The sequence below is a fragment of the Monodelphis domestica genome, chromosome 5, assembly GCF_027887165.1.
Source record: "Monodelphis domestica isolate mMonDom1 chromosome 5, mMonDom1.pri, whole genome shotgun sequence".
In the NCBI taxonomy this organism is placed as follows: Eukaryota; Metazoa; Chordata; class Mammalia; order Didelphimorphia; family Didelphidae; genus Monodelphis; species Monodelphis domestica.
In genome coordinates, this window is record NC_077231.1 from 136,397,152 (window position 1) to 136,422,147 (window position 24,996).

Here is a 24,996-nt window from a genome sequence, read left to right on the forward strand (position 1 = left end):
ATCTTCTCACTTTTTACTCTCTATTCATGGATATGTGTGGATTATTCCTATATTGCTTTCTAATGTGAGAGAAAGAAGTCTTCTCCTTCAAATCACTTAAAACTTGACTGTTTTCCTGCTGGAATCCATTTTCTAATATACACATACAAGTAATTTTCTCTCAACCAAAACCTATACTCATCCCGTGTGTCATCATCTAATTTTATCCAATGGATCAAAAGCATTTTATTACTCCTAAATTGATTAAGTACATATTTATACTTAGCTTATACCTTTGATTGATGATTATATGACTAAAAGATGTATTGTTACCTAATAAAATATATGTAGTCATAAAGCATATTACTAATTACATTAGGGATTCAGGAGTGAATAACATCCTTCTTACACTTCCCAACCCCCAAGTATTCCAATGGCTTAATATCCTTGCCCTGGGTTGTCCTTTTTGTCCTTTACCTTTACTCTTGTTCCTTAGAGACTTTCCAAAATATCTGAAATCATATCACATAAGCCATGCCTAATCTTTCTGGCATGATTAACTTTGCAAACTCTATTAAAAGTAGCAGAGTGAATAAAAGAAATGAAAGATTCAACAACTTGGAAACCAGAATGCATCAAATAGAAAAGGAAAAACAAAAGCTCCAGGAATACAATAACTCCCTAAAAATAATATTGAGCAAATGAAAGTTAGTGATTCCATAAGGCATCAGAAAATAATGAGATAAAATCAAAGAATAACAAAAAATAGAAGAAATCTGAAATACTTCAGTGAAGAAACACTGACCTGGAAAATAGATCTAGGAAAGACAATCTAAGAATCATCAGAGTACCTGAAAGTTATAGTAAAAATAACAAGAGCTTGGACACCATGTTACAAGAAAGAATAATATAAGATCAGCCTGATATCCTCAAATGGAGGAAGGGGAGGAGGAATAAAAATGGAAAGAATTCCCTAATTGCCTCCTGAAAGAGACCCTAAAATAAAACATCCCAGGATTATTAAAGCAAAATTTTAAAACTCCCAGAGCAAGGAAAAAGTACTGCAAGCAGCCAAAAGGAAACCATTCAAATATGAAAGAACTACAGTCAGGATTATACAAGACCAGAGCTTCTACATTAAAGAAATTGAATCCAATATTCCAAAAGGCAATGGTTCTAGGCTTACAATAAAGAATTATAAACCCAGAGGAACTGAGCATAATTCTCCAAAAATAGTGATAATGAAATAGAGGACTGCCAAGCGTTCCTGACTAAAAACTTTAGCTGAAAAGAAAATCCAATGACCAAATTCAACACTCAAGAAAAGCATAAAAAGGTAAACAGAAAAGTGAAACTTAATGGTTTCAACAATTCATACCTGGGAAGGTGATCATTAACATACTTAAGAAATGTAAGATACTTGAGATCCTTAAGTTACTTAAAGTATTCAATATTCTTAAAGTACTTAAGGTACTTAAGAACATTATCACTTAAGACAATAAGAATATATGTGCATAGAAATCAGGGAGTAAGAATAAAATGGGTAAATATCTAAAAAATAAAATAAACTCAAGGAATGGGAAAGAGGAACACATGGGGAGTGTAAAAATCTGATTACTGCTACAGAAAAGACTTGCAAGCAAGTGCAAGCCATGGTACTTTGAAGATCTGTCAATCAGAAAAATTCCAAAGAAGAATGTGGCCAGGGAGAAGGCAGTTTGAATAAACTGGCACACAAGCTGATTTTACTCACTTCTTCTTCCTTGAGACTCTGAGGAAGAAAGCTGACAGAGAGATTTACTCTGTAGTTTCTGGTTACTTGTTTCAACTTGAAGACTTGGGCTTAGCTCTAAAGATCTTTTAAAAATATTAACAATATTCCCTTAAAGACAATTCAACTCTACTTTCTTGATAGTGAATTTATAATAGATTAGAGAAATCCCAAATTCCCTCTACCCTTATTTCCCACTCCCTACCCTTTCTTCCTTTAAAATAAATCCTTTTCCAGAATTTTTTGAAGTGAAACTAGTCTGTTGAGAGCTGCTGTAATTTACCATCTCTGAGTAGCCACTAAGATCAACAGAAGGAAGCAGGAAGTGGATGGGGGTGGGGGGGAGAATTGAGAATTCAGTCTCTCCTTGACCTTATTTCTTAGAGTCATTGTTCCAGCTTTTCTCTTTACCTTAAATACCCTAGTAATTGAGTCTCCAATACAGGAGAAAAGAAAAGGAAAGATAAAAGGGGATAAATTTTCTCACATGAAGAGGATCCTAAGAGTAAATAGTGTGAAGAAGTAGATGGGGATTAGGGGTGGTGACTGGAAATGCTAGATTTTTTATTCTCATCAGAATTAGCTCAAAGTGGGAATGACAACTGTACTCAGCTACAGCTATAGGAACCTACATTAATCTGTAGGAAAATAAGAGGGAAATAGAAATAAGAGGGAGTAGACAAAAGGAGGGTGAATTGGGAGAGGCAGTGGTCAGAAAGAAAACATTTATGAAAAGGAAAAGTCTGAAAGGAGAAAAAGAAAAAGATAAAGAGAGGAGAATAAGATAGAAGAAAGCACACAATTAGTAATCATAACTATGAATATGAATAGGATGGACTCACCAATTAAATTGAAAAGGATAGCAGAGCAGATTAAAAACCAATATCCCATAATATGTTGTCTACAAGAGACACCATTAAAGCAGTGAAACACACAGAATAAAAATAAGGGACCAAAGTAGAATCTATTATGTTCCAATTAAAATAAAAAAATAAAAAAACAGGGTAACAATCATGATCGCATACAAAGCAAAATTAAAATGTACCTAATCAAAAGAGGTAAGGAAGGATATACATGATGATTTTTTAAAAGGCACCATAGAGTAATTTGGGGGCTATATTAACCCTAGATATTGAATTATATTGTAATTTGCCACTATTTAGTTGGTTATAGACAGGCTCTTGGGTAGGGATCCTGTAGCTGACAGTTGAAAAGATGGTTGAGCTTGGTAAAATCCTATTTAGTTGTAATTATAAGGTTCAAGGAAAGAACAAGGAAAAAGAAAGGTGTTTTATAAATATTCCTATACTAAAACCTAACTAATTCCCCAAAAAAACCCACTAAAACTTCGCATGAAATGTCTTTGGTTTAAGAAACCCAAGCCTATGCTAATCTCCTTAAATCTATCTTAAATATAAATTTCTAAACTATATAATCTAATTATAAGTATTTTTATATTTATCTTAAAATCAATTTAGCTTCTCAGTCTCTCTCTCCAGTCTCCAAGCTCAATTCACTGACAGGATAAAGTTTCATTCCATGATTCAGGGTAATTGTCATTCTCTTCTGCCCCCACTGGTCAGACCAGGGAAACACCTGAGTTTTTTCCTACTCTTGTCTGTTTTTCTCCTTCAAATCTTTATCAGCTCACAAGATGTTTTCAAACCAGCTGTCACCAGAAATCCTCCACAAACACACAGAGGAAAATCCTCCATCTCCTTTCTCTTAGGACAGTGGTTCTCAACCTTTCTAATGCCGTGACCCTGCAATACAGTTCCTCATGTTGCGGTGACCCCAAACCAAAAAATTATTTTGATGGCTACTTCAAAATTGTAATTTTGCTACAGTTATGATTCAGAATGTAAATACCTGATGTGCAATATGTATTCTCATTGCTACAAATCAAACATAATTTAAACATAGTGATTAATCACAAAAACAATATTTAATTATATGTTGAGAAATATTAATCCATCAGGAGGCAGCCTGAGTGCTGGGGCGGAAGGTAAGTCCTGCCTGGGGAGGGGGTCCGCAGATACTGCCTTCTTCCTGTCATGTCCCTCTAGCTCGAGTTGAGGCTTCACTTTGCTGGGGTTACTCAGCTCCATTATCCGCTCCAGGAGTTATCTGCTCTAGGACTTGTTCTTAACGCCTCCAGAGCCAGTCCCCCAGTGCTCTCTCTGGGTCTCTGAGTCCGGTCTCCAGGCAACAGGGTAAATCCATGGGGGGTGGGGGGGGCTGCTGATAGGTAACTAATATTAGTACAATGTGGGACACTTCAAACTTCCCCTCTCAGAAGAAGATAAGTTGAATCAAAGAATAAATAAAAAGGTAAGGAAGTAGATAGAACTTTAGAAAAATTATATAATATAGACTTCTGGAGAAAAATGAATGGGAACAGAAAGGAATATAAGTTTTTCTCAGTGGTACATGGCATTCTCAATAAAACTGATCATAAAAGAGGGCATAAAACCTTAAAAAATATAGAAAAGAAGCAATATTAAATGTATCCCTTTCTGACCATAATGAGATAAAAATTACATTCAACAAAGGGCAGCAAAAAGACTGAAAAATAATTAGAAACTCAATTTTATCCTCAAGAATAGATACTCATTAAAGAACAATTCATAGAAATAATTAATAATTTCATTAAAGAAAATAAGAATGAAGAGATAACATATCAAAATTTAAGGGATGCAGCCAAAGTTGTACTTAGGAGGAAATTTATTTCTTTAAATGCTTAAATAAATAAAATAGAGAAAGAGTAGATCAATGAATTGGGTATTGTTAAAATTAAATTAGTTTCTCTACTAAAAGTATTATATTTTTAGAGGTTTATTAAAGATTATTAGAATTAAGAAATAAAGAAATACAAAATAAGAAAAGCACGTTTAACCTACTCACTACATTTTGCCTGCCCTGTAGAGAGACACGTGAGCCTAGAAGCAGAAGCAGAGAGAGAAAGACCAAGTAAGCAGTACAGTCAGTTTAAATACCCATTTTGTTCTCAGCCCAGGTGGGTATCTCCGGTGAGATTATAGGGAATTCTGGGAACTCCCAAGGACTTCTGGGGATTGAACTCTGGAGTTAAAATCTCCATTTTTACAGTATGCAAATAAAAAAATCAGAAAAAGTACAAATAAAAAATCCCCAATTGTCCTGAAAATCAACAGAGAGATAAATAAAATTGGAAGTAAAAAGACCAGTGATCTAATAAATAAGACAAGAAGCTGGTTTTATGAAAAATAAAATAAAATAATGGTTATTTTGATTTTTAAAAAGAAAGAATAAAACCAAATTACCAGTATCAGATACAAAAAAGGTGAAATCACAACCCAAAAAGAATAAATTAAAGAAATTATTAGGAGTTATTTTGTCCAACTCATATCAATAAATCTAAATGAAATAGATAAAGATTTACAAAAATACAAACTGCTAAGATTAACAAAAGAGGAAATAGAATATTTAAACAACTCTATCACAGAAAAAGAAACTGAATAAATCATCAAAATATTCCCTAAAAAAAAAGCCCCAGGGCCAGATGGATTCACAAGTTAATTTTGTCAACATTCAAAGATCAATTAACTCCAAAACTAAATAAGCCATTTGGAAAAATAGAGGAAGAAGGAATTCTCCCAAAGTCCATTTATAATACAAATATGGTACTGATACTTAAACCAGGAAGAACTAGAATAAGCAAAGTATAGACCAATATCCCTAAGAATATTAATGTGAAAAATTTAAATAAAATACTAGGAAGGAGATTATAACATATTACAAGGGATAGGCTTGGTCTCCTCATTGCCTATTTAATACCTTCAATTTCTTTTTTTTCCCTCTAATTGCTACAGCTAGTGTTTCTATTACAATGTTAAATAATAGAGGTGATAATGGGCATCCTTTTTTCACTCCTGATCTTATTGGGAAGGCTTCTAGTTTATCCCCATTACAGATGATGTTTGCTGATGGTTTTAGATATATACTGTTTATTGTTTTTGGGAAAGGCCTTTCTATTCCTATACTTTCTAGTATTTTCAATAGGAATGGGTGTTGTATTTTGTCAAAGACTTTTTCTGCATCTATTGAGATAATTATATGATTTTTGTCAGTTTGTTTGTTATTATGGTCAATTATGTGGATGGTTTTCCTAATATTGAACCATCCTTGCATTCCTGGTATGAATCCTACCTGGTCATAGTGACTTGTGATGACTTGCTGGAATCTTTTTGCTAGTATCCTATTTAAGATTTTTTCACCTATATTCATTAAGGAGATTGGTCTATAACTTTCTTTCTCTGTTTTTGACCTGTCTGGCTTTGGAATCAGAATCATATTTGTGTCATAAAAGGAATTCGGTAGAACTCCTTCTTTGCTTATTCTGTCAAATAGTTTGTATAATATTGGGATTAGTTATTCTTTGACTGTTTGATAGAATTCATTTGTGAATCTTCTGGACCTGGGGATTTTTTCTTAGGGAGTTCTTTGATGGCTTGTTCACTTTCTTTTTCTGATATGGGGTTGTTTAGGTAATCTATTTCTTCCTCTGTTATTCTAGGCAATTTATATTTTTGTAAATATTCAACCATATCACCTAGATTGCCATATTTGTTGCCATATAATTGGGCATAATAGTTTTTAATGATTGCCTTAATTTCCTCTTAATTAGAGATGAGATCTCCCTTTTCATCTTGGGTACTGTCAATTTAGTTTTCTTCTTTCCTTTTTTTAATTAGAGTGACAAGTACTTTGTCTATTTTATTTGTTTTTTCAAAGTACCAGCTTCTAGTCTTATTTATTAAATCAATAGTTCTTTGACTTTCAATTTTATTAATTTCTCCTTTGATTTTTAGGATCTCTAATTTAGTCTTTATCTGAGGATTTTTAATTTGTTCACTTTCTAGTTTTTTAATTTTCATGCCCAATTCATTGACCTCTGCCCTCTCTAGTTTGTTAATATATGAACTCAAGGATATAAATTTCCCCCCGAGTACTGCTTTGGCTGCATCCCATAGGTTTTGAAAGCATGTCTCATCATTGTCATTTTCTCCAATGAAATTTTAATTGTTTCTATGATTTGTTCTTTAACTAATTGATTTTGGAGAATCATATTGCTTAATTTCCAATTAATTTTTTATTTGCTTCTCCATGTGCCCTTACTAATTATTATTTTCATTGCATTGTTATCTGAGAAGGTTGCATTTATTATTTATGCTCTATTGCACTTGTTTGTAATGTTTTTATGTCCTAATACATGGTCAATTTTTGTGAATTATCATGTGTTCCTGAAAAGAAGGTGTATTCCTTTTTGTCCCTATTTATTTTTCTCCACATATCTACTAACTCTAATTTTTCCAAGATTTCATTCACTTCTCTTACCTCTTTCTTATTTATTTTTTGGTTTGATTTATCTAGTTCTGACAGAGGAAGGTTCAGGTCTCCTACTAGTATAGTTTTTCTATCTATTTCAACCTTGAGTTCCACTAGTTTCTCCTTTAGAAATTTGGATGCTATGCCATTTGGTGAATACATGTTGAGTATTGATATTTCTTCATTGTCTATACTGCCTTTTATCAGGATGTAATTACCATCCCTATCCCTTTTAATCAGATCTATTTTTACTTTGGCTTTGTCAGATACCATGATTGCGACTCCTGCCTTCTTTTCATCAGTTGATGCCCACTATATATGGCTCCATCCTCTTACTTTGAGCCTATATGTATCTACTTTTCTCATGTGTGTTTCTTGCATGGAGTTCTAAAAGGAAGGGAAAATACTATCTTCTAATTGGGTTCTTGAAAATATTGAGGTGGAACACTTCTTATAAGAAAGACATAGACTATATCCCAATCATGAGTAATTGCTCCAAATAATTATTGGTTAGATGTAATATTGCATTAGAAATGCAAATTAAAACAACTCTGAGATACCACCTCATATCTATCAGTCTGGCTAATATGAACAAAAATGAAAATGAGAGATGGAGGGGATGTGGGAAAATTGGGACACAATACACAGTGAACTGATTCAACCATTCTCGAAAGCAATATGGAACCATGCCCAAAGGACCATAAAACTATGCATATCCTTGAACCGGCAATACCACTATTGGTTCTCTACCTCAAAGAGATCAGAGATAGGTAGAAAAGGACCTACTATACAAAAAAAGTTTAGCAATGCTAGGGACAAAGAACTGGAAACTGAAGGGGTAAACATCAAGTGAGGAATGACTAAAAAGTTGTAGTATATGGCTGTAATGGAATACTATTTTACTATCAAAAATAATGAACAGGATGAGCTCAGAAAAATCTGGAAAGAATTAAATGAACTGATGCAAAGTGAGATGAGCAGAACCAAGAGAACAGTGTATATATATATGTATATATGTTATATATACATATATATATACACATATATAATATAATATAACAGAAATACTGTACAATGATCAACTGTGAAGGACTAAACTATTATCAGCAAAACAAGATTCCAAGACAACCCCAAGGACTCATGATAAAAGATGCTATCCCCAACCAAAGAATGAATTGCTGGAATCAACAATAGATTAAAGCATATTATCTTTTCTTTACTTTTCTTCATCAGATTGTTATTGTATGTGTGATATGTGTCTTCTGTCATGGCATGGGGAATATGAAAATATGTATTGATTAAAAGCACTAGTATAACCTATATAAGACTATTTACCACTTTGGGAAGGGTTGGCATGGAGAGAGGAAGGGATAGAAACTGAATTCAAAATGTTGGAAAAAAATGTTTAAAATTATTTCTATACATAATTGAAAAAAAAGTTTAAAAAAAAGAAAGGCAATATCTATAAGACAACCAGAAATTTTAAAATAAAATCAAGACCAAAAAAAAGTAACATATATATTATCTAAAATAACTAATTTGGAAAGCCATTGAAGAAGAAATGATGTTTATATCATTACCTTACTTGAAAGCTAAAAAAGCCCATTTACCTTATCTCAAGAGATCATAGGGGGCAGCTGGGTGACTCTGTGGATTGAGAGCCAGGAGTAGAGATGGGAGGTCCTAGGTTCAAATCTGGCTTCAGACACTTCCCAACTGTGTTACTCTAGGCAAGTCACTTAACCCCCTTTGCCTAGCCCTTAGCACTCTTCTGTCTTAGATTCAATACATAGTATTGTATTGATATTGTATTGTATACAATACTATGTATTGATTCTAAGATGGAAGGTAAGGGTTTAAAGAAATGAGAGACCATAAAGAGAAACTGCCCAGAACTATTTGAACCAAAGGACAAAGTAACAGAGAAGGAATCAATCAGTCACCTCGTTTTACAGAGGAGAAAACAACCAGAGAAGTTAAATGATTTGCCTACAGATACCAACTAGGAAATCTTGGAGATAAGAATGGAACCTAGGTGGATACTATCTATATATTGTCTAATTTTTTCCTCCTGCAATTGTAAGTCCCAGGATTGGCACAACATAATGTGCAATCTGGATTTTGAATGAGGCCACCTAGATTCCTAGTGCTGTTAAGCTCACACTTTCCCTTTTAAAACCTTTTTTGTATGAAAGAAAGGGAGAAAAAAGTGCGAAAGGACTAGATAAAGAAATACATTATTAGAATTCACAATCATGAGGATGAATGAGATGAACTCACCCATCATCCCCCAAATGAAAATGTGTAAGAAATCCATAGCCAAAATCTAGAGCTTCCAGGTCAAAGAAAATATACTATAAGAAGCCAAAAAGAAGCAAGGATGTATAGTCCAAATCACTCAAGATTTAGGAGGATAGAGAGTAAATTAGAAACAATTCAACAATATATTGTTTACAAGAAATACATTTAAAACAGAAAGATTCAAACAAGGTAAAAAAAGATTTTTATCTTTCTGCAATAAAATTTATATGCTACAAATTAACTCACAAAAGCAAAGGCAGAAATCATGATTTCAGGAAAGAGGACAGTAAAAAAATATTATGAAAAGAGATAGGCAAGAAAATTATATTCTGCTTAAACAACTCTCTAAACAACTAAAAAAGCAACAAAAAAAATTCCTCATATCAGATTCTGAGGGAGATAACACACACACACACACACACACACACACACACACACCTTTGTGGTCACCAACTGTAAAAATTAAAATAATATCTTAATAATAAAAAATATTATATTTTAGACAGTTTATTAAATGATCATTAGAAATCAAGGAATAAAGAGGATACAAAATAAGAACCACGTGCCCATGACTGGTTAGCCATTTCAAAATCCCCACCTTATCACACCACCATCATAGCTGCATCATTCTCAAGAGGGCATGGGAGGACTTACAGCCAGTTAAATACCAATAATGTGATCTTGCCAACATGGAGACACAGGAGAGATTATAGGGTATTTTGGGAAATACTAAGGACTTCTAGGGAATGAAGTCAAAGGTTCAAAATCTCCATTTATACAAGATCCATGGTAAAGAAGTAACTAAGGTGCTACTTGAGTAAGAAATAGAAGCTAGACCAGGAGGACAGTAACTAGAATTTGGGAAGCACAAAATACCTATAAGAAACATAAAATCAGGGGAAGTGGGCAATACATAAATATCACTCTCATCTCAACTAGTTAAAGAAAGAACTACATATACACACATACAGTTGGGTATCAAAATTCAGCTTACCCAATAAGAAAGGAAAAGAAGAAAGGACAAAGAGAAAAGGGAAAAGGGTGGTAAGAAGGAAGGTAAAGGAAACCCTATCAAAAGCTAAACAGAACAGCTGTAATCTGAATGGAGCTAAGATGGCAGCCGAAACTGCTCTGACAATCCTTCTAAGTCAATCTTTTAAAAGTGCTTCAAAACAACAAAAGTCAAAAACCAATAGCAAGACAGAGCAAGGGGGCTCTTCTGCTGAACACAACTTGAAAGGTAAGCAAAGAAGGTCAAGTTTCATGGGATAAGGGGGAACTGGAAGTAAAACCGCAAAAAGAAGAGTGTTGGCCAGCCACCCCCACCTATAGCTTCAGGTTCCAAGCCTGGGCATAGGCCAGCTTTGGGATTCTGGGATCCTAACTATACCAATAACAGAGCATCCCACACTCCAGACCCACCCCTTGAAGTCCCAGGTCCAGGCAACAACTTGCAGTGAGACCCAGAAGTCTGTAGCTCTTAGCCCTTGTAAGTCTGTGCTGTGATGAAGCCCTTTGACCCTGGGCAAAATAGCTCAGAGTGCTGAGTCCTATAAGCCATCAGCAGAGGAGAAAGAATCAGCAGCTTTCAGAACTCTAGTACACAGACAAAAAGAGGCTGAGAAAATGAGCAAATAGCAAAAGAAACACCTAACCATAGAAAATCTCTATGGGGACAAAAGAGCAAGGCACAGAATTCATATGGAACAATGAAATCCAAGCAACCATATGCAAAACTTCAAAGAAAAATGGGAATTGGTCTCAGGCATTGGAAGAACTTAAAAAATCAAATAAGACTGGTTGAAGTAAAAATGGGAAAAAGAAATGAATGTAATGCAAAAAGAAAATAACAGCTTAAAAAGCAAAATTGATCAACTGGACAAAGAGGCACAAAAATCCAATGAAGAAAAGAGTTTCATGAAAAGTAGAATAGACAAACTGGAAAATAAGGATCAAAAGGTCATGGGAGAAATTCATTCTTTAAAAATTAGAATTGGCAAATAGAAGCTAATGACTCTATGAGACATTAAGAAACAATAAAACAAAATCAAAAGAATGAAAAATAGAAGAAAATACGAAACATCTCATTGAAAAATCAACTGACGTGGAAAATAGATCGAGTAGAGATAATTTAAGAATTATTGGACTACCTGAAAGTCATGATTTTGAAAAAAAGCCTAGATATCAAGAAATTATCAAAGATAATTATCCTGATATTCTTGAACAAGAGGATTAAATAGAACTTTAAAGAATCCACAGATCACCTCTTGCAATAAATCCCCAAATGACAACTCCCAGGAATGTTAGTCAATTTCAAGAGCTCACCCTCTTCTTGACACAGACATGATAGATTCAAGATTATAAAACAACAACAACCCATTTTCAGACATAAGCAATGGGGGTATTTCTTTTTTTTGACCACACATATTTGTTAAAATGGTTTTGTTTTTCTATTTTCTTCTTTCATTTTTAGGAGGTGCAGTGAGAAATGAAAGGGGGATAAGAATAGGCCTGACAAGTAAAAGAAAAAAAGAAAGAAAAGATAGTCACTTAAATATTTTTGTAAATGCACAGAAGAGAATAAAAGGAAGGAAGTAAAAAAACACAGATAAGCAAAACAGCATTGATAATTATACACTTAGTTTATTATATATGTAGCAGTCCACACCTATCTAGGGACAAGGGAAACAGAATGTAAAGATTGTCTTAGAAGAGAGCATGCTCAGTCTTGTGCATGGCTGGGAAAGCCTCTGACCCTTGACCCCAGCTTCCCCTAGGTTAGGTGGTTAGGTTGGCCTCTGGCCAAGCTCCATCTTTAATTCCTTTCCTTATCTACCTCTCCCACCTGGGACCTGGATTTTTGGCCAGGCACTCTCTTTTCTCTATCATGTCTCCAACCTGTGTGGTATTAATTGTGGATATCAGGATGGATCATGCCTCTGCAATATCCTAAAGATCAGGGTTATGCTGTGGCCCTATTATAATCAATAAGGCCGGGTTTCTGACTCATTTCTGCCACCTCATATCTATAACTTGGCTCCACCACACCCCTCGGGGTATCCAAAACTTCTATCCTTTTTCTATCTTCCTACCTTGAGGCTTCTCACGGGTTTGGGGAGCCTCAATATACTTAAAAGAAAAGCAATCTGTACAAAATTAAGGTTTGCAGTTTTATGTACAATCTACTTTGAATATGGAAATACTCATGTCATCATGTGTCTCTTAATTTTATTTAAAAATTAAATGTAAAAATTCTTTTTTGTCAAACTCAGCTGAGGAATATTGATTCCAATATGAATATAGGTATATTCCTGGCAAAGCAGAATATGTAGAAACTCAAGGGAGGTATTCACTGGGAAACTCAGTTACTTCTTAAAGAAATAACACTTCATTCTCCCCTCTTTCCCCTCCTCTCTTAGATCTCAAAGAAATTCTAGCTATGAAAGATGTTGCCATCTGGTACAAGATGCCAGCCTGTAAGGAGCTGTCCTATACCAAAGAATCAATGGTCACCAAAGACCAATTACATTCACCAACAGAAGTCTAACAGTGAATCTCTCTATCCTGCCTATAAGTTTAAGTTCTTGGACATCATAGAGAAATTCAAAGATTATGGACATGGAACAAAACCCCAAGTGAATATTGATAACCATCCATTAACATATCTTGACCAGTTCCAAGTTAGATTCTCTTGTGAGACATAGATAGCAGCATTGACCATTTATAATTTCAGTGTCAAACTAATGTGGATTCAGACAATGTGGATTGATTTGCCATTGTCCAGAATGAGCAGAACTGTGATGATAGAAGAATAAAATATGAGAGTAATCTTTACACTAAAGGTACTGGCCTATAACTGGGTAGAAGTATATAGATAGATAGTTTGGGACTTTTAGCAGACTTCATGCCAATGTCAATGTGTGTGTGAATCTTGTGATATTGAACCAATCTTCCTTGCTATAGTCATCAGCAGATATCAGAAAGAACAGATGGGTGATGAAGTACTAAGAGAAATAATGCAAGCCAAAAAGAAAGGTAATGATTCTGCTTGTCTGAAACTCCAAACTGCAAAAAGTTCCTTGCTGCTTAAGCAATGACAGAAGTTAGAGCTGTGCAATGGAGTAGTACTCCATATGGAACTAGGAAGTAGCAGGTGCTACCTAAAATGCATTGCTATCAATGGCCATGAATATCTTACATAATGTTTCTGAGTATATAGGTCAAAAAAGAACACTAGAGTTGATAAACCAGTTTTACTATTCTAAAATTGATGATTTTGTTGTTTAGTCATTTCAATTGTGTCTGACTCTTCTGGACCCCATTTAGGGTTTTTTGCAGCAAAGAAAATAAAATGGTTTGACATATCCTTCTCTAGATCATACTTCAGGAGAATAAATTAAGGTAAGCAGGGTTAGGTGAATTGCACAGGGTCATAAAACTGGTGGGTGTCTGAGACCAGATTTGAACTCAGGAAGATGAGTTTTCCTGACTTGGGCTGACACTGTCCAGTGTGCAATTTAGCTGCCCAAAATTTTTGCAGATTTCATCAAAAAGTATGAAACTTGTGCAAGGTGTTTACAAAGAGATATTTTACTAATTTGCTCTGCATATTTGAAGAACATGAGTACCAGTAAGCCTTTGGAACTTCTTGGGGTTTATTTGTCTTCCCTGAACAGTCAGCAAAAATGCTCAGTCCAGAGAAAGAATGAACATTAGTTCAGTGAATATCAAAGAGGCTAGACCCAGTGGTCTGCACTGGAAAGCAGAGTATAAAAGAGCAAGGTATGAGAATAAGATAAGATAAGAGAGGGAACAAGTTAAAATGACTTTAAAAGCTAAACAGAGATTTTATATTTGATACTGGAGGTAAGAGGGAGCCACCAGTTTGTTGAATAGCAGGGGAGGGTGATATGGCCAGATTGTTAGAAAGATTTCTTTTGTAGCCGAGTGGAGGATGGACTGGAGAAAGGAAACACTTGAGATGGGGTGAGCAAATAGAAAAGTAATGCAATAGTCCAGACCTAATGTGGTGAGGGTCTACACCAGAGCTGTTGCAGTGTCAGAAGAGAGCAAGGTTTTAGGTGAGATATTTCAAAGTTAGAGTCAAGTGGCCTTGGCAAAAGATTAGATATATGATGAGAGAGACTGAGGAGTTGAGGATAACACTTAGGAGTTTCTGAGATTGGATGACTGGGATGGTGGTGGTTCCCCCAACAGTAATAGGGAATTTAGGAAGACAAGAGAATTTGGGGAGAAAGATAATGAGTTCAGTTTGGACACGTTTGATTTAAATGTATATGGTATGAAGATTGGATTTGGTTCTCTCCTGATTATAACAATGAAGGTACTTAGCTCTTCCCTGATTGTGAAGACTTAAATTGTAACTCATGTCTATTTTTAGATTTTTAATACCCACAAGTGTAAACATCCTACTTAAAAGTTAAGTATGGAGACCTGCTTATTTTTAGATTCAATCACAAAAAGGGCAAACACAGTACTTAAAAGTTAAATATGAAGATCTTCCCTTTTAGATCTAATCACCAAAAGTGCAAATATACCAATTAATCATGAAGTGGGAGGTATAGGTCTGTGACCTACATGTGCGATACTGGGTAGAGAATCAGAATTGACCAACTGCCTTCTGGGCAGTCCTAGAGCAGAGCGTCAGTTGTGATTGGAAGACATGGAATTAGGGGAAGTGAAACAAGAGAAAATGCCTTTGAAAGAGAGAGTACTACACAGAGTTTGAGATTCTTAGAGCAGAGTTCAACTTTACTTCTGCTGGAATTCAATTCTTCATGCTTTCCTGTTGAGGATGGGGAAGAGGAGCAGAAGGATCTGCTGACTGGACTGACATGTGGTGAGTGAAAGCTGACCTTTAACTGCTGGATTTTTCTGAAGAGATTTCCCCAGGTCTTGGCTACAAGGGCTGAGGCCTATCCCAGTGAGGACTAAACTCCCCTGCCTAGTTTTTGAGCCAGGGGTTGGAGATAAATTACTTTGTACTCAGGCTAGATATCTTACCTCATCCTCTCTCTGATTTCTTGCTTCACTCTTTCTACATTTTGTAAATAAATTGTAAATAAATCTTTTTGGAATTAATTAAATTCCTGGCGACCATACTCTTAAATAATAAAGTCCAACCCCTTTTTAAAAATTAACCCCTTTCCCCCTTACAACAGGATACTGAGTTTTCAAGATATATCATGAATTTATTTGAATTTATAAGAAAAAGAGGTGTTCCCCAGCAGTGCATCAAAAGATATGGACAGTTTTCAAACTGACTAAAAATCATATGAAAACATGTTTCAAATCATTAACAATTAGAGAAATTAAAACTTTGAGTCTCCCAACTATTAGGCTGGCAACAATGAACAGAAGAAAACATGTTGAAGAATTTATAGAAAAGTGATTGTTAGCAGAGCTATGAATTGGTCCAGCCATTCCAGAAAGTACTTTAGAACTTTGCTCCAAAAGTTACTAACCTATGTATATCATTTGACCCAATCATACCACCAGCAGGCCTATACCAAAAAGATATCAAAGAAAGAGGAAAAAAGATCTGTGTACAAAAATATTTATAGTAGTTCTTTTTGGCTTAGCCAGTAATTGGAAACTTAAGGCAATGTCCAAAATTGAAAATTTAGGAGGTTTTCTCGTTTTGGAGAATGGCTAAACAAACTGTAATATGTAAATGTGATGAAATCTTATTATTAAGTCCTCCATGCTAGAAGCAGAGCAGGAAGATAAGTGAAGAAATGGGAAGTTTCAGGATACTGAGAAGATCTCTAAACTGAAGGTCAACAAAGTGAGCAAAAACAGCAGAACAATTTGCATTATGATAACAACATTAAAGAAAAAAACAACTTTAAAATACATTAGAAATCTGATCAATCCCACAATAAACTATTAGGCCAAAAGAAATGAAGAGGGAAAAATACACATTAATCACTTGACAAAAAGGTTGAACTTAAAATACTTTTTAGAAAGATATACATTTCAGAAATGACCAGTATGCAAATTTATTTCGCTGGACTATGCTGTTATTTACTGAGAAATTAATAAGCAAACAAATAAATAACAAAAGGATGAACAAAAAAGAATGTTAAATGAAGTCAAGAAAAGACCCAGATAGCCAAAGATTCTAATAAAACATCAAAAGATTTAGCAAAGAAACATTTGTCTTTACCTGATTCCTGCCAATGTGCTTTGAAGTTTTCCCAGAAGTTTATGTCAAATAAGGAGTCCCTCCTCACCCAATAAATGCATTTTTTAGAATTATTAAATGTTAGATCACTGAATTTTATGCTTCTGTATGCTGTGTATCTAAACTATAACACAGAATTACTTCTGTATTCCTTAACCGGGACCAAGTAATTTTGATAACTTCTTTGCAATATATTTTGACATATACTACTTGTGGTCCTTAACCTTGTGTTCCTTTAGATGAATTTGTTATTATTTTTGTAGCATTATCAAGCAATTCTTGGTAGCTTGATTAATATAACACAGAATAAATAAAATTATGTAATATTACATGTTTGTGATAATTTAAATGTAATTAATTACTCATAGATAAATCATTAATATTTCTTTAATTAATTGGGTTTTTTAAATTTCTATAGAGTGTTTTATAATTATAATCATATAGTTCCAATATGTGTCTTGGATGGCATTTTGATATACTTGGTAGGACTCAAGTATTTTATATATTCTGTAGTCATTTTGTTGATAACATACAGAAATGGTAAAAAAATACATTTCATGCTTTGGAGGACAAGGAAGGAAAGTTTGGTATTTTTTATTATTTTATAACAAAAATCTTATTCAGTTATGTCTGATTCTGCATGACCCCATTTGGGATTTTCTTGACAAAGATACTAGAATAGTTTGCCATTTCCTTCTCTAGCTCATTCAATCGATAAGGACACCAAAGTGAACAAGATTAAGTGACTTGCCTAGGGTCACACAACTACTAAGTGTCTCAGGCCACATTTGACCTCTGAAAGATAAATCTTTCTGATTCCAGGCCATGCACTCTATTCATTGTGTCATCTAGATGCCCCCAAACAATAATTGCCTGCATCTAAAAAAAGTTCTATAACCTGGAAAAGTATCACAAAATTCATAGGGAAATCACTGAAGACAATAAGCTATTTGAAACTTAGAAGTATTGGGGAATGAGCAAAGGAGAGAAGAAAAAAACAGAGATGAAGTGAAAGAGGATGGACGAAGTAGAAAATTAATATCAAATTGTGAAATAATTTTCCCTTTAGCTCCCTTAAGAATAGTCTTATATTCTAGGGCAGGGGTCCCTAAACTACCCACCTACGGGCCACATGTGAACCCCTGAGGCCATGTATCTGGCCCCCACCGCACTTCCAGAAGGGACACCTCTTTCATTGGTGGTCAGTGAGAGGAGCACTGTATGTGGTGGCGCCACAAAGGGCAGCCTTGCTCAGTATTACTTCCAGTGACATAATCCTTTGCATGGCACCTTAGAATGAGGCACTGTGCAAAGGATTCTGTGGCTGCACATTGGAAGACGTCAGCATGGTGAGCAGCGATCTGGGGGAAGGGATTCTGCACTGTGTATACTGCTGCCCAGTTAGGGTTAGGGTTAGGTTTTTATAGTCGGGCCCTCCAATAGTCTGAGGGACAGTGAATTGGCCGCCTGTGTAAAAAGTTTGGGGATCCCTAATCTAGGGTCAGGATGAAACAGTTTCTCCCCCAGTCTATGAAAATAGGTTGAGAACGTCCTTTATTTTGTTTAGATCTTAAAAGAATTGAGGCAGGGTAAACCATGACCAACTTAGAGAGTTAAAGGAAGCTCTGAAGCCATGTTGGACTGCCTAGCCACAGTGGGGAGATTGGGGGGGGGGGGGGGGATTGTGGGGGTGGAAGGAGGGAAGGGCGGATTGGCATGCTCCTTTTGTGGACAAAGACCTTTCTCTTCCTGTGATGAAGTAAGGAGGGAGGAATTGAGGTCTCTAAGTCCACCTCCTCAGTGTCTACTTACTAGTCAGAGAAGTCTCAGGATGTCCAGGAGAGAAAGTAAGTGATAAACTCATGAGGCATATATAAATAGCTACAGGAGAGGAGTTCATTCTTTTGGGAGCCTGTTCAGATTATGGAGGGAGTCATCTGGCCAGTTTAGGATGTTTTGAGAGGCCAATTAATAAATTATTTTAAAATGAAGAAATATTGCCTCAAGAGTTTTAATCATTACAAAGAAATGTGGCTACTAATATAGTCAGAGAATATGCAATTTTCATCAAGAGGAATATAAATATAATATGTATTATTATATAAGTATATATAATATCATATAAGTATATAATATAATATGTATGAAATATAATTATAAACACTGACATGCTCTGGCTTTTAAAAAACAATGATGCAAAAACCCTAACAACAAACTTAAAAATGAAGGCGTGATTATTCACACTGTAAAACAATTTCTCACTTTGCCAAAATGACATTCTCCTTTAATGCCTTGAAAATTAAAATATGACATACAAAAAAAAGGTTAATCACAGGTTTAAGAGAAAACTCACTATGTAAAGGGGCACTTGAGGTCATCAACATTAATCTGCCTCCTTTGTGATTAATTGCAAGGAGAAGAGCAAAATGAGACCAAGGAAAGGAAGTTTAAATTGACAGAAAAAATTATCTCATTCACGTTGCTTTAAGATTATCATAGAAAAAAATCAAGAGAATTCTATAAAAATGTAATAATTTTATCAATGACACCAGTGACATGAGAAGGCTTTCCCCTATTTTTGAGACCTTCCTACCTGTCTAATGAAAAGGGTAGATTCCTCCATTTTTACTTCTCCTTCAGGAACTGTGGGAACTATCTCAAGTTCTTGCTCTTCAGCCACCTCCTCTGAGCCCTCCTGAGGAACTGCTTCTTCCTGAGTCGTTTCTATGTTTGTAAAATCTTCAATAATTGCATCGATGATTTCAGTTTTTACTGGCCTTGGAACCACAGATAGTGGAGAAATATGATCGTAATTAGTGTGGAAGATTCGGACAGCAGTATCACTTGATGCTAGTAGCTTTGGAATAGTAAATCCAATGTCTGTGTCTCCAAATTTGATCGTTTTATATCTGTTAATAATAAATGTTAATTAGAATTAGTTTCTGGCACAGGGGAAAAACATGACTTATCACTTGTTTCTATGGATATGATAAAACCCCTAAAGGGTTTTGGTTTTTAAAAGATTACTTTATTACAAAAATGAATAATATGGAAATAGGTATTGAGTGATAATACATGTATAACCCAGTGGAATTGCTTTTCAGCTCTAGGAGCAAGGAGGAAAGAGGGGAGGGAGACAGCATAATCATATAACCCTGGAAAAAGGCTTTAAAATAAATAAATAAATAAATTTCGTTTCTAGGCCTATGGGTAGCATGTAACTAATGATGATGATGATGATAACAATTTGCATTTAAACAATACTTCAAGGTTTACAAAGCACTTCACATATATTTACATATAAATATATACATTTTACAGATGAGGACATTAAAGCAGAGGTTGAATGACTTGCTTAAGGTCACACATCTAGTTAAGTGTGTGAGGCCAGATTTGAACTCAAGGTGTTCCTGACTCCAGACCCAGCACTATATCCAACACACCAATTAACTGCCTCTTAACCACCTAACTGGTGCCCAAGGCCACACAAATAGGAAATGTTTAAAGCTGGACCTGGAGTCAGGAAGACCCTTGCTAGCCATGTGATCCTGGGCAAGTCATTTAATATCTACCTTAGTTTCCTCAATCATTATTGTTATTCATCCTTCATTTTCAAAGAGGACAAGGGAACCATAACAACTCCCACTCCTCAAGCTTGTAGTAAAGATCAATTGAATTAATATTTGTAAAAAGCTTAGCATGGTTCCTGGAACATAGGTTCCAGGATATAAATGCTTGTTGAGGTGAGGGGGGAAATCCCCCCCAAAACCCTGTTCCCCTTTAGCTCTAAGCAAAATAAGCCTGATTCCTTTTCAAGGTTAACAATCATTCAGATATTTAGAATCTAATCATTTTCTCCCAATCCCTTTAATGTGACTCTCATCCCCCCATCAATTTTTCAAAACTAAAAATTCCTGGACTTTCATCCAGTCAATCCATCAGTCGATAAACATTTTATGTGCCAGGCACAATGCTAAGAACTGTGGATACAAAGACAAAAAACAATCCCTGCCCCCAAGTAGCTGACAATCTAATGGAGGATGATAACCTAAAGAGATGGACAATGAAAAGGTGGGAAGAACAGGAGAAGAGGCAGCAGGGATGAGCTGGTGACCAGAGGAATGTAGCCTGCTAGGAAATGAAGAGGTGACTGTTCTAGACCCCATCCTCTCCACTCCCCACCTTCCACCCTCTCAGAGCAGAGCAGGGCTACTCAAGACTTCAGGGATGATATGATTTTATAGCATGGTCAGGCTCCTGAGGGCATGTTGAAGTCCAGAGGATTCTGCTCATGGGATGGTTTCTGTCTCTCACCATTGTGGCCACTCTTCTCTAGACCTGCCTGAGCTTGTTAATGTCCTTCCCCAAGCCTAGCCCCCTAAATAGACATGGGAATTCAGGCACAATTTGGCCATGACAGATGATACAAGACTATCAATATATTGCCTTGTTTGGGACATTGCTTCTATGAGTAAATCTCAAAATGGCATTATAATGGAGGCAGCATGACTTAGTGGATACCAGAAGCAGCCTCAAAGCCAAGAATAATTGGGTTTAAACCACCTCTAACCTTTCACATGTCACAATTTTCCTCAAGGTTTTGTTTTCTGATAGGAGGTGAGGTCGGTTCCTACATGAACTCCATTCTATTTGTGTCCTTAGATTCTTGTGCCTTTTCTTTTTGCCACTGAAGAACAGGAATTTACGTGGAGCTCTTTCAAATTTTACTCTCTTAGCTATGATTCCTCATTTTAGTCTAGCAATATCTTTTCTGATCCCAACTTTTGCCATCTTATGTATTACTTATCCACTCTATCCGAGTTGTTTTGATAAACAGATCATTTATGTTTTTATCCAAGTCATTTATAAAAATCTTAGAAAAGAATAGATCTATATACACAAATTATTACAATAAAATAAACAGAAAGGAAATAAAGCAAAACTAATTGTAATGATCAAGTTTGATCCTTGAGCACAGTTGAGAAAAATACATCTCACGCGCTTCATTGAAAAGGTAGAGGGGTATGGTTATGAAATATTGAATACAATGTCAGACAGATTCATTATATTAGTTCTGCTGAACTGTTCTTTTCTCTTTAAGTTTTGTTCCATGGAGTGACTCACTGGGATATTTTCAGAATGAATGTAATGTAAAAAACAAAAACCATCAATAAAAAGATGTTTTTTCAAAAAAAAAAATCTAAAGATAGCTACCTCAAAGCACTCTTCTGCAGCTTTCCCACTTGTTTAATTTTTATCCATGAATTACCACTCAAGAGTTACTCAATCAGTTCCAAAATTTACTAAAACATATTGTAACACAGTTTTTATCTTGACTATAAGGATACAAAGAAGAGATGAAGCTGAGATGATGGCGGCAAAAAGAAGTTCAGCTCAGTTCATCCAACACAGCTCCACAAAGATCTAGAAAATTACCAAACTGAAGTCTGATTGAGAAATCTAAGAAAAAAATCAGACATTCCAATCCAGATCAACATTGAGAGATAGAAGGAGAGATCGGGAGACATTGGGGATGAGATTGGGATCTACCTATATATCCCTAAGAAAGAAACTGAAGGATCTAAGAGGATAAAAGTTAGCCTAGATATTCTCCACAGAAGTAGGCAGAGCCTGATCCAAAAATAAAGTGTGAAGTCAGGAAGTAGTCTGAAAGAATGAATAAACAAAAAAAGAATCACACCAATATGAGCTCTGTTGGTGACAGAAATGTTTAAGTTACAAACCCAGAAAAAGAGAGTAACTCCAAACATCTATAAGCAAAGCTTCAAAGAAAATCACAACTTGGACAAGTCCATCTAGAATTTCTGGAAGAGATAAAATGAGAATATTTTAAAAGAAATGAGAACAGTAGAAGAAGAAAAAATGAGAAAAGAAATGAGGGCTAGAGAAGAACAATTTGGAGAGAGAATTAAAAGACTGAAAGCAAGAAGTACACAGATGCCAAGAGAGACTCATCCCAATGCCTCAATCAAAGCCAACCATGGTGTGTCTGACATGTTCTTAATATGCTGAAATGTAAGTAAGCATGACAGTGGCCTGGAATGACTTCTTGTTTTTTTTTTAAATAAATACTGCCTGAATAAACTAATAAGAGATCAAAACTTCTAAAAGTCTATGAAAATAATGTGTTCTAGAATTTCTCCACGAAGCAATGTCCAGGGGGAAGCTGGGTAGCTCAGTGGATTGAGAGCCAGGCCTAGAGATGGGAGGTACTGGGTTCAAATCTGGCCTCAGCCACTTCCTAGCTGTGTGACCCTGGTCAAATCACTTGACCCCCATTGCCTAGCCCTTACCACTTTTCTGCCTTGTAACCAATACACAGTATTGATTCCAAGATGGAAGGTAAAGGCTTAAAAAAAAAAAGAATGAATGACCAATTTATTTGCCTATAGTTTGAAGGATCTACTGTCTTCCCTTTTTTAAAAGCTGGTATGTAAACTTAGTAGTCCCACAGCACCATTACCATTCTCCATAATTACTCAAAGATTCCCAACAAGGGACTTAATGGATAAATGTCCAGGGCAGAATTCAAACCAACATCCCACACTCTTTGCTGTTCCTCAGGCGGCCTCCTTATCTATTTTGAATACTAAGATGGGAGTTATTTCCCTCCAAGAATCTAATTCACTAACAAGTCAATAACATTTTAGTATTTAAAGTTAACAGATAAGATGGAAGGACATTTGATTAGTTTTGAAGATGATAAAACTCAGAAAGTTATATTAATTTTCCCTAAGTCACACAGGTAGAAAGAAGTCTTCCAATTAGTTCGTTTATAGCATATTCTCACCATAATGTCTCTTCTGGTTCTTCTTCCTCTTATATTCTCACTTTTCCCCATGTTTTATACCTTGGGATCACCATTTATAAATATATATGCATATATATATATTCATACATATGTTTAAAAAATTTAAACATCCCTTTTAAGTAAACCCTTTATATCGTCATATTCAAGTCACACTATCAGATTTTCTCCTGCAAATTATTGTGTCATATTGTTGCTTTCTTCAGTATATGATTTGGCAACTTTATCTGGGCAAATTTCTCTCTCCTTTTTCAGTTTAATACCTTCTAAATCAGACCATCAAGTCTTTAAGCAAATGTGCTTTCTTTGTCCTCATTAAACATTCTACTCCCAGTTTGAAGCCATGCTTCTTTATCTTAAGATATAGTCCCCAAAATCTAAATCTCATTTTTCAGTGCCTTCTTCATAGCCAGATGTTTGTTCTCCTTCCAAATGTTTTCTCCTATAATGTACCTAACCTTCAAAAGGGGGCATTGATGAAAATAACGCCTGTGCCTCCAATTCCTTCAATTAGTTGCTGAGGACGATCCATTAAAAATGCTTTCTATTCTAAGTTTGTTTCACCAGTATTATTCATTCCCTCAGAGAGTGGTTGTCAGCTTTGACAAGTCTCAGGAAGCAACCTGAATCCTAAAATTGCATTCCTTTTCTGGCTGTCATGGCATGCTGTTGACTCATACTGATCTTGCTGTAAACTGGAGAAAAGTAAGTTTCATTCAACTCACATAAAACCGAAATGGCAAGAAAAGAAAGCCAAATATGATAGTTCTATAGTCTCCAAGACTATAAGTTTCATGAGGACAGGGATTGCTCTTTATCTGCTTACTTATTATGAATCATGTATTAGGAGATTATCAACTGCAATTCTCAAATCTTTTTGATAAGGAAATACAGGGAACATTTCTAGCATTTATAGAAGAAATTCTTTTTAACTTGACTATGACAGTTTGATTTTTTTTTCTGCCTAAAAGAAAAAAATATATAGAATTACTTAGGATTCTTCTTAAGGTTTGCCCAAACATACAAAGTGACGTTTTCATCTTTAATGATCATCTCCATATTTCCACTGTCAGTATCTCCAAAAGAACTGGCTTGCTGTAAAAATAAAGCAACAATAACAAAAAATAAAGCTTCAAAACTGCAACAATCAATGAGTTCATCAAGAGGCATTTATTAAGCACTTACCATGTGCTAAGAACTATATTAGACACAAGAGATACAAAGGCAAAAGGAAAATAGTCTCTACCTTCAGGGAGCTTGCATTCTTTTGGGGGAAGACAACATGTACATGTATCTGTACATACAAAAATAAATGCCAATGAATTTAAAGGGAAATTTTCTTTTTCTTAATTTTTTTCAATTTTATTTAATTCATTAAGAAAATTTTTCCATGGTTATGTGATTCAAGTGTCATTGATCGAGACCTATTTCCATATTATTAATATTTTCACTAGGGTGATCATTTAGAGTCTACATCCCCAATCATATCCCCATCAATCAATGTGATCAAGCAGTTGTTTTTCTTCTGTATTTCTGCTTCCA

At 35.2% G+C, this 24,996-nt stretch overlaps 1 protein-coding gene across 8 annotated transcripts in view; it reads right to left on the reverse strand.

Moving 5' to 3' along the window:
* The window catches only part of DNAI7 (dynein axonemal intermediate chain 7), a 92,915-nt gene that overhangs the window by 36,782 nt on the left and 31,137 nt on the right, over positions 1-24,996 (reverse strand). For all 8 annotated transcript variants that reach the window (XM_007503514.3, XM_007503513.3, XM_007503512.3 and 5 more), the window contains 2 exons: positions 24,446-24,549; positions 19,219-19,534 (listed from right to left, as the gene is read on the reverse strand). In XM_007503514.3, coding sequence (XP_007503576.1) covers positions 19,219-19,534; positions 24,446-24,549 — 420 coding nt within the window. The remainder of the gene's footprint in view (positions 1-19,218; positions 19,535-24,445; positions 24,550-24,996) is intronic.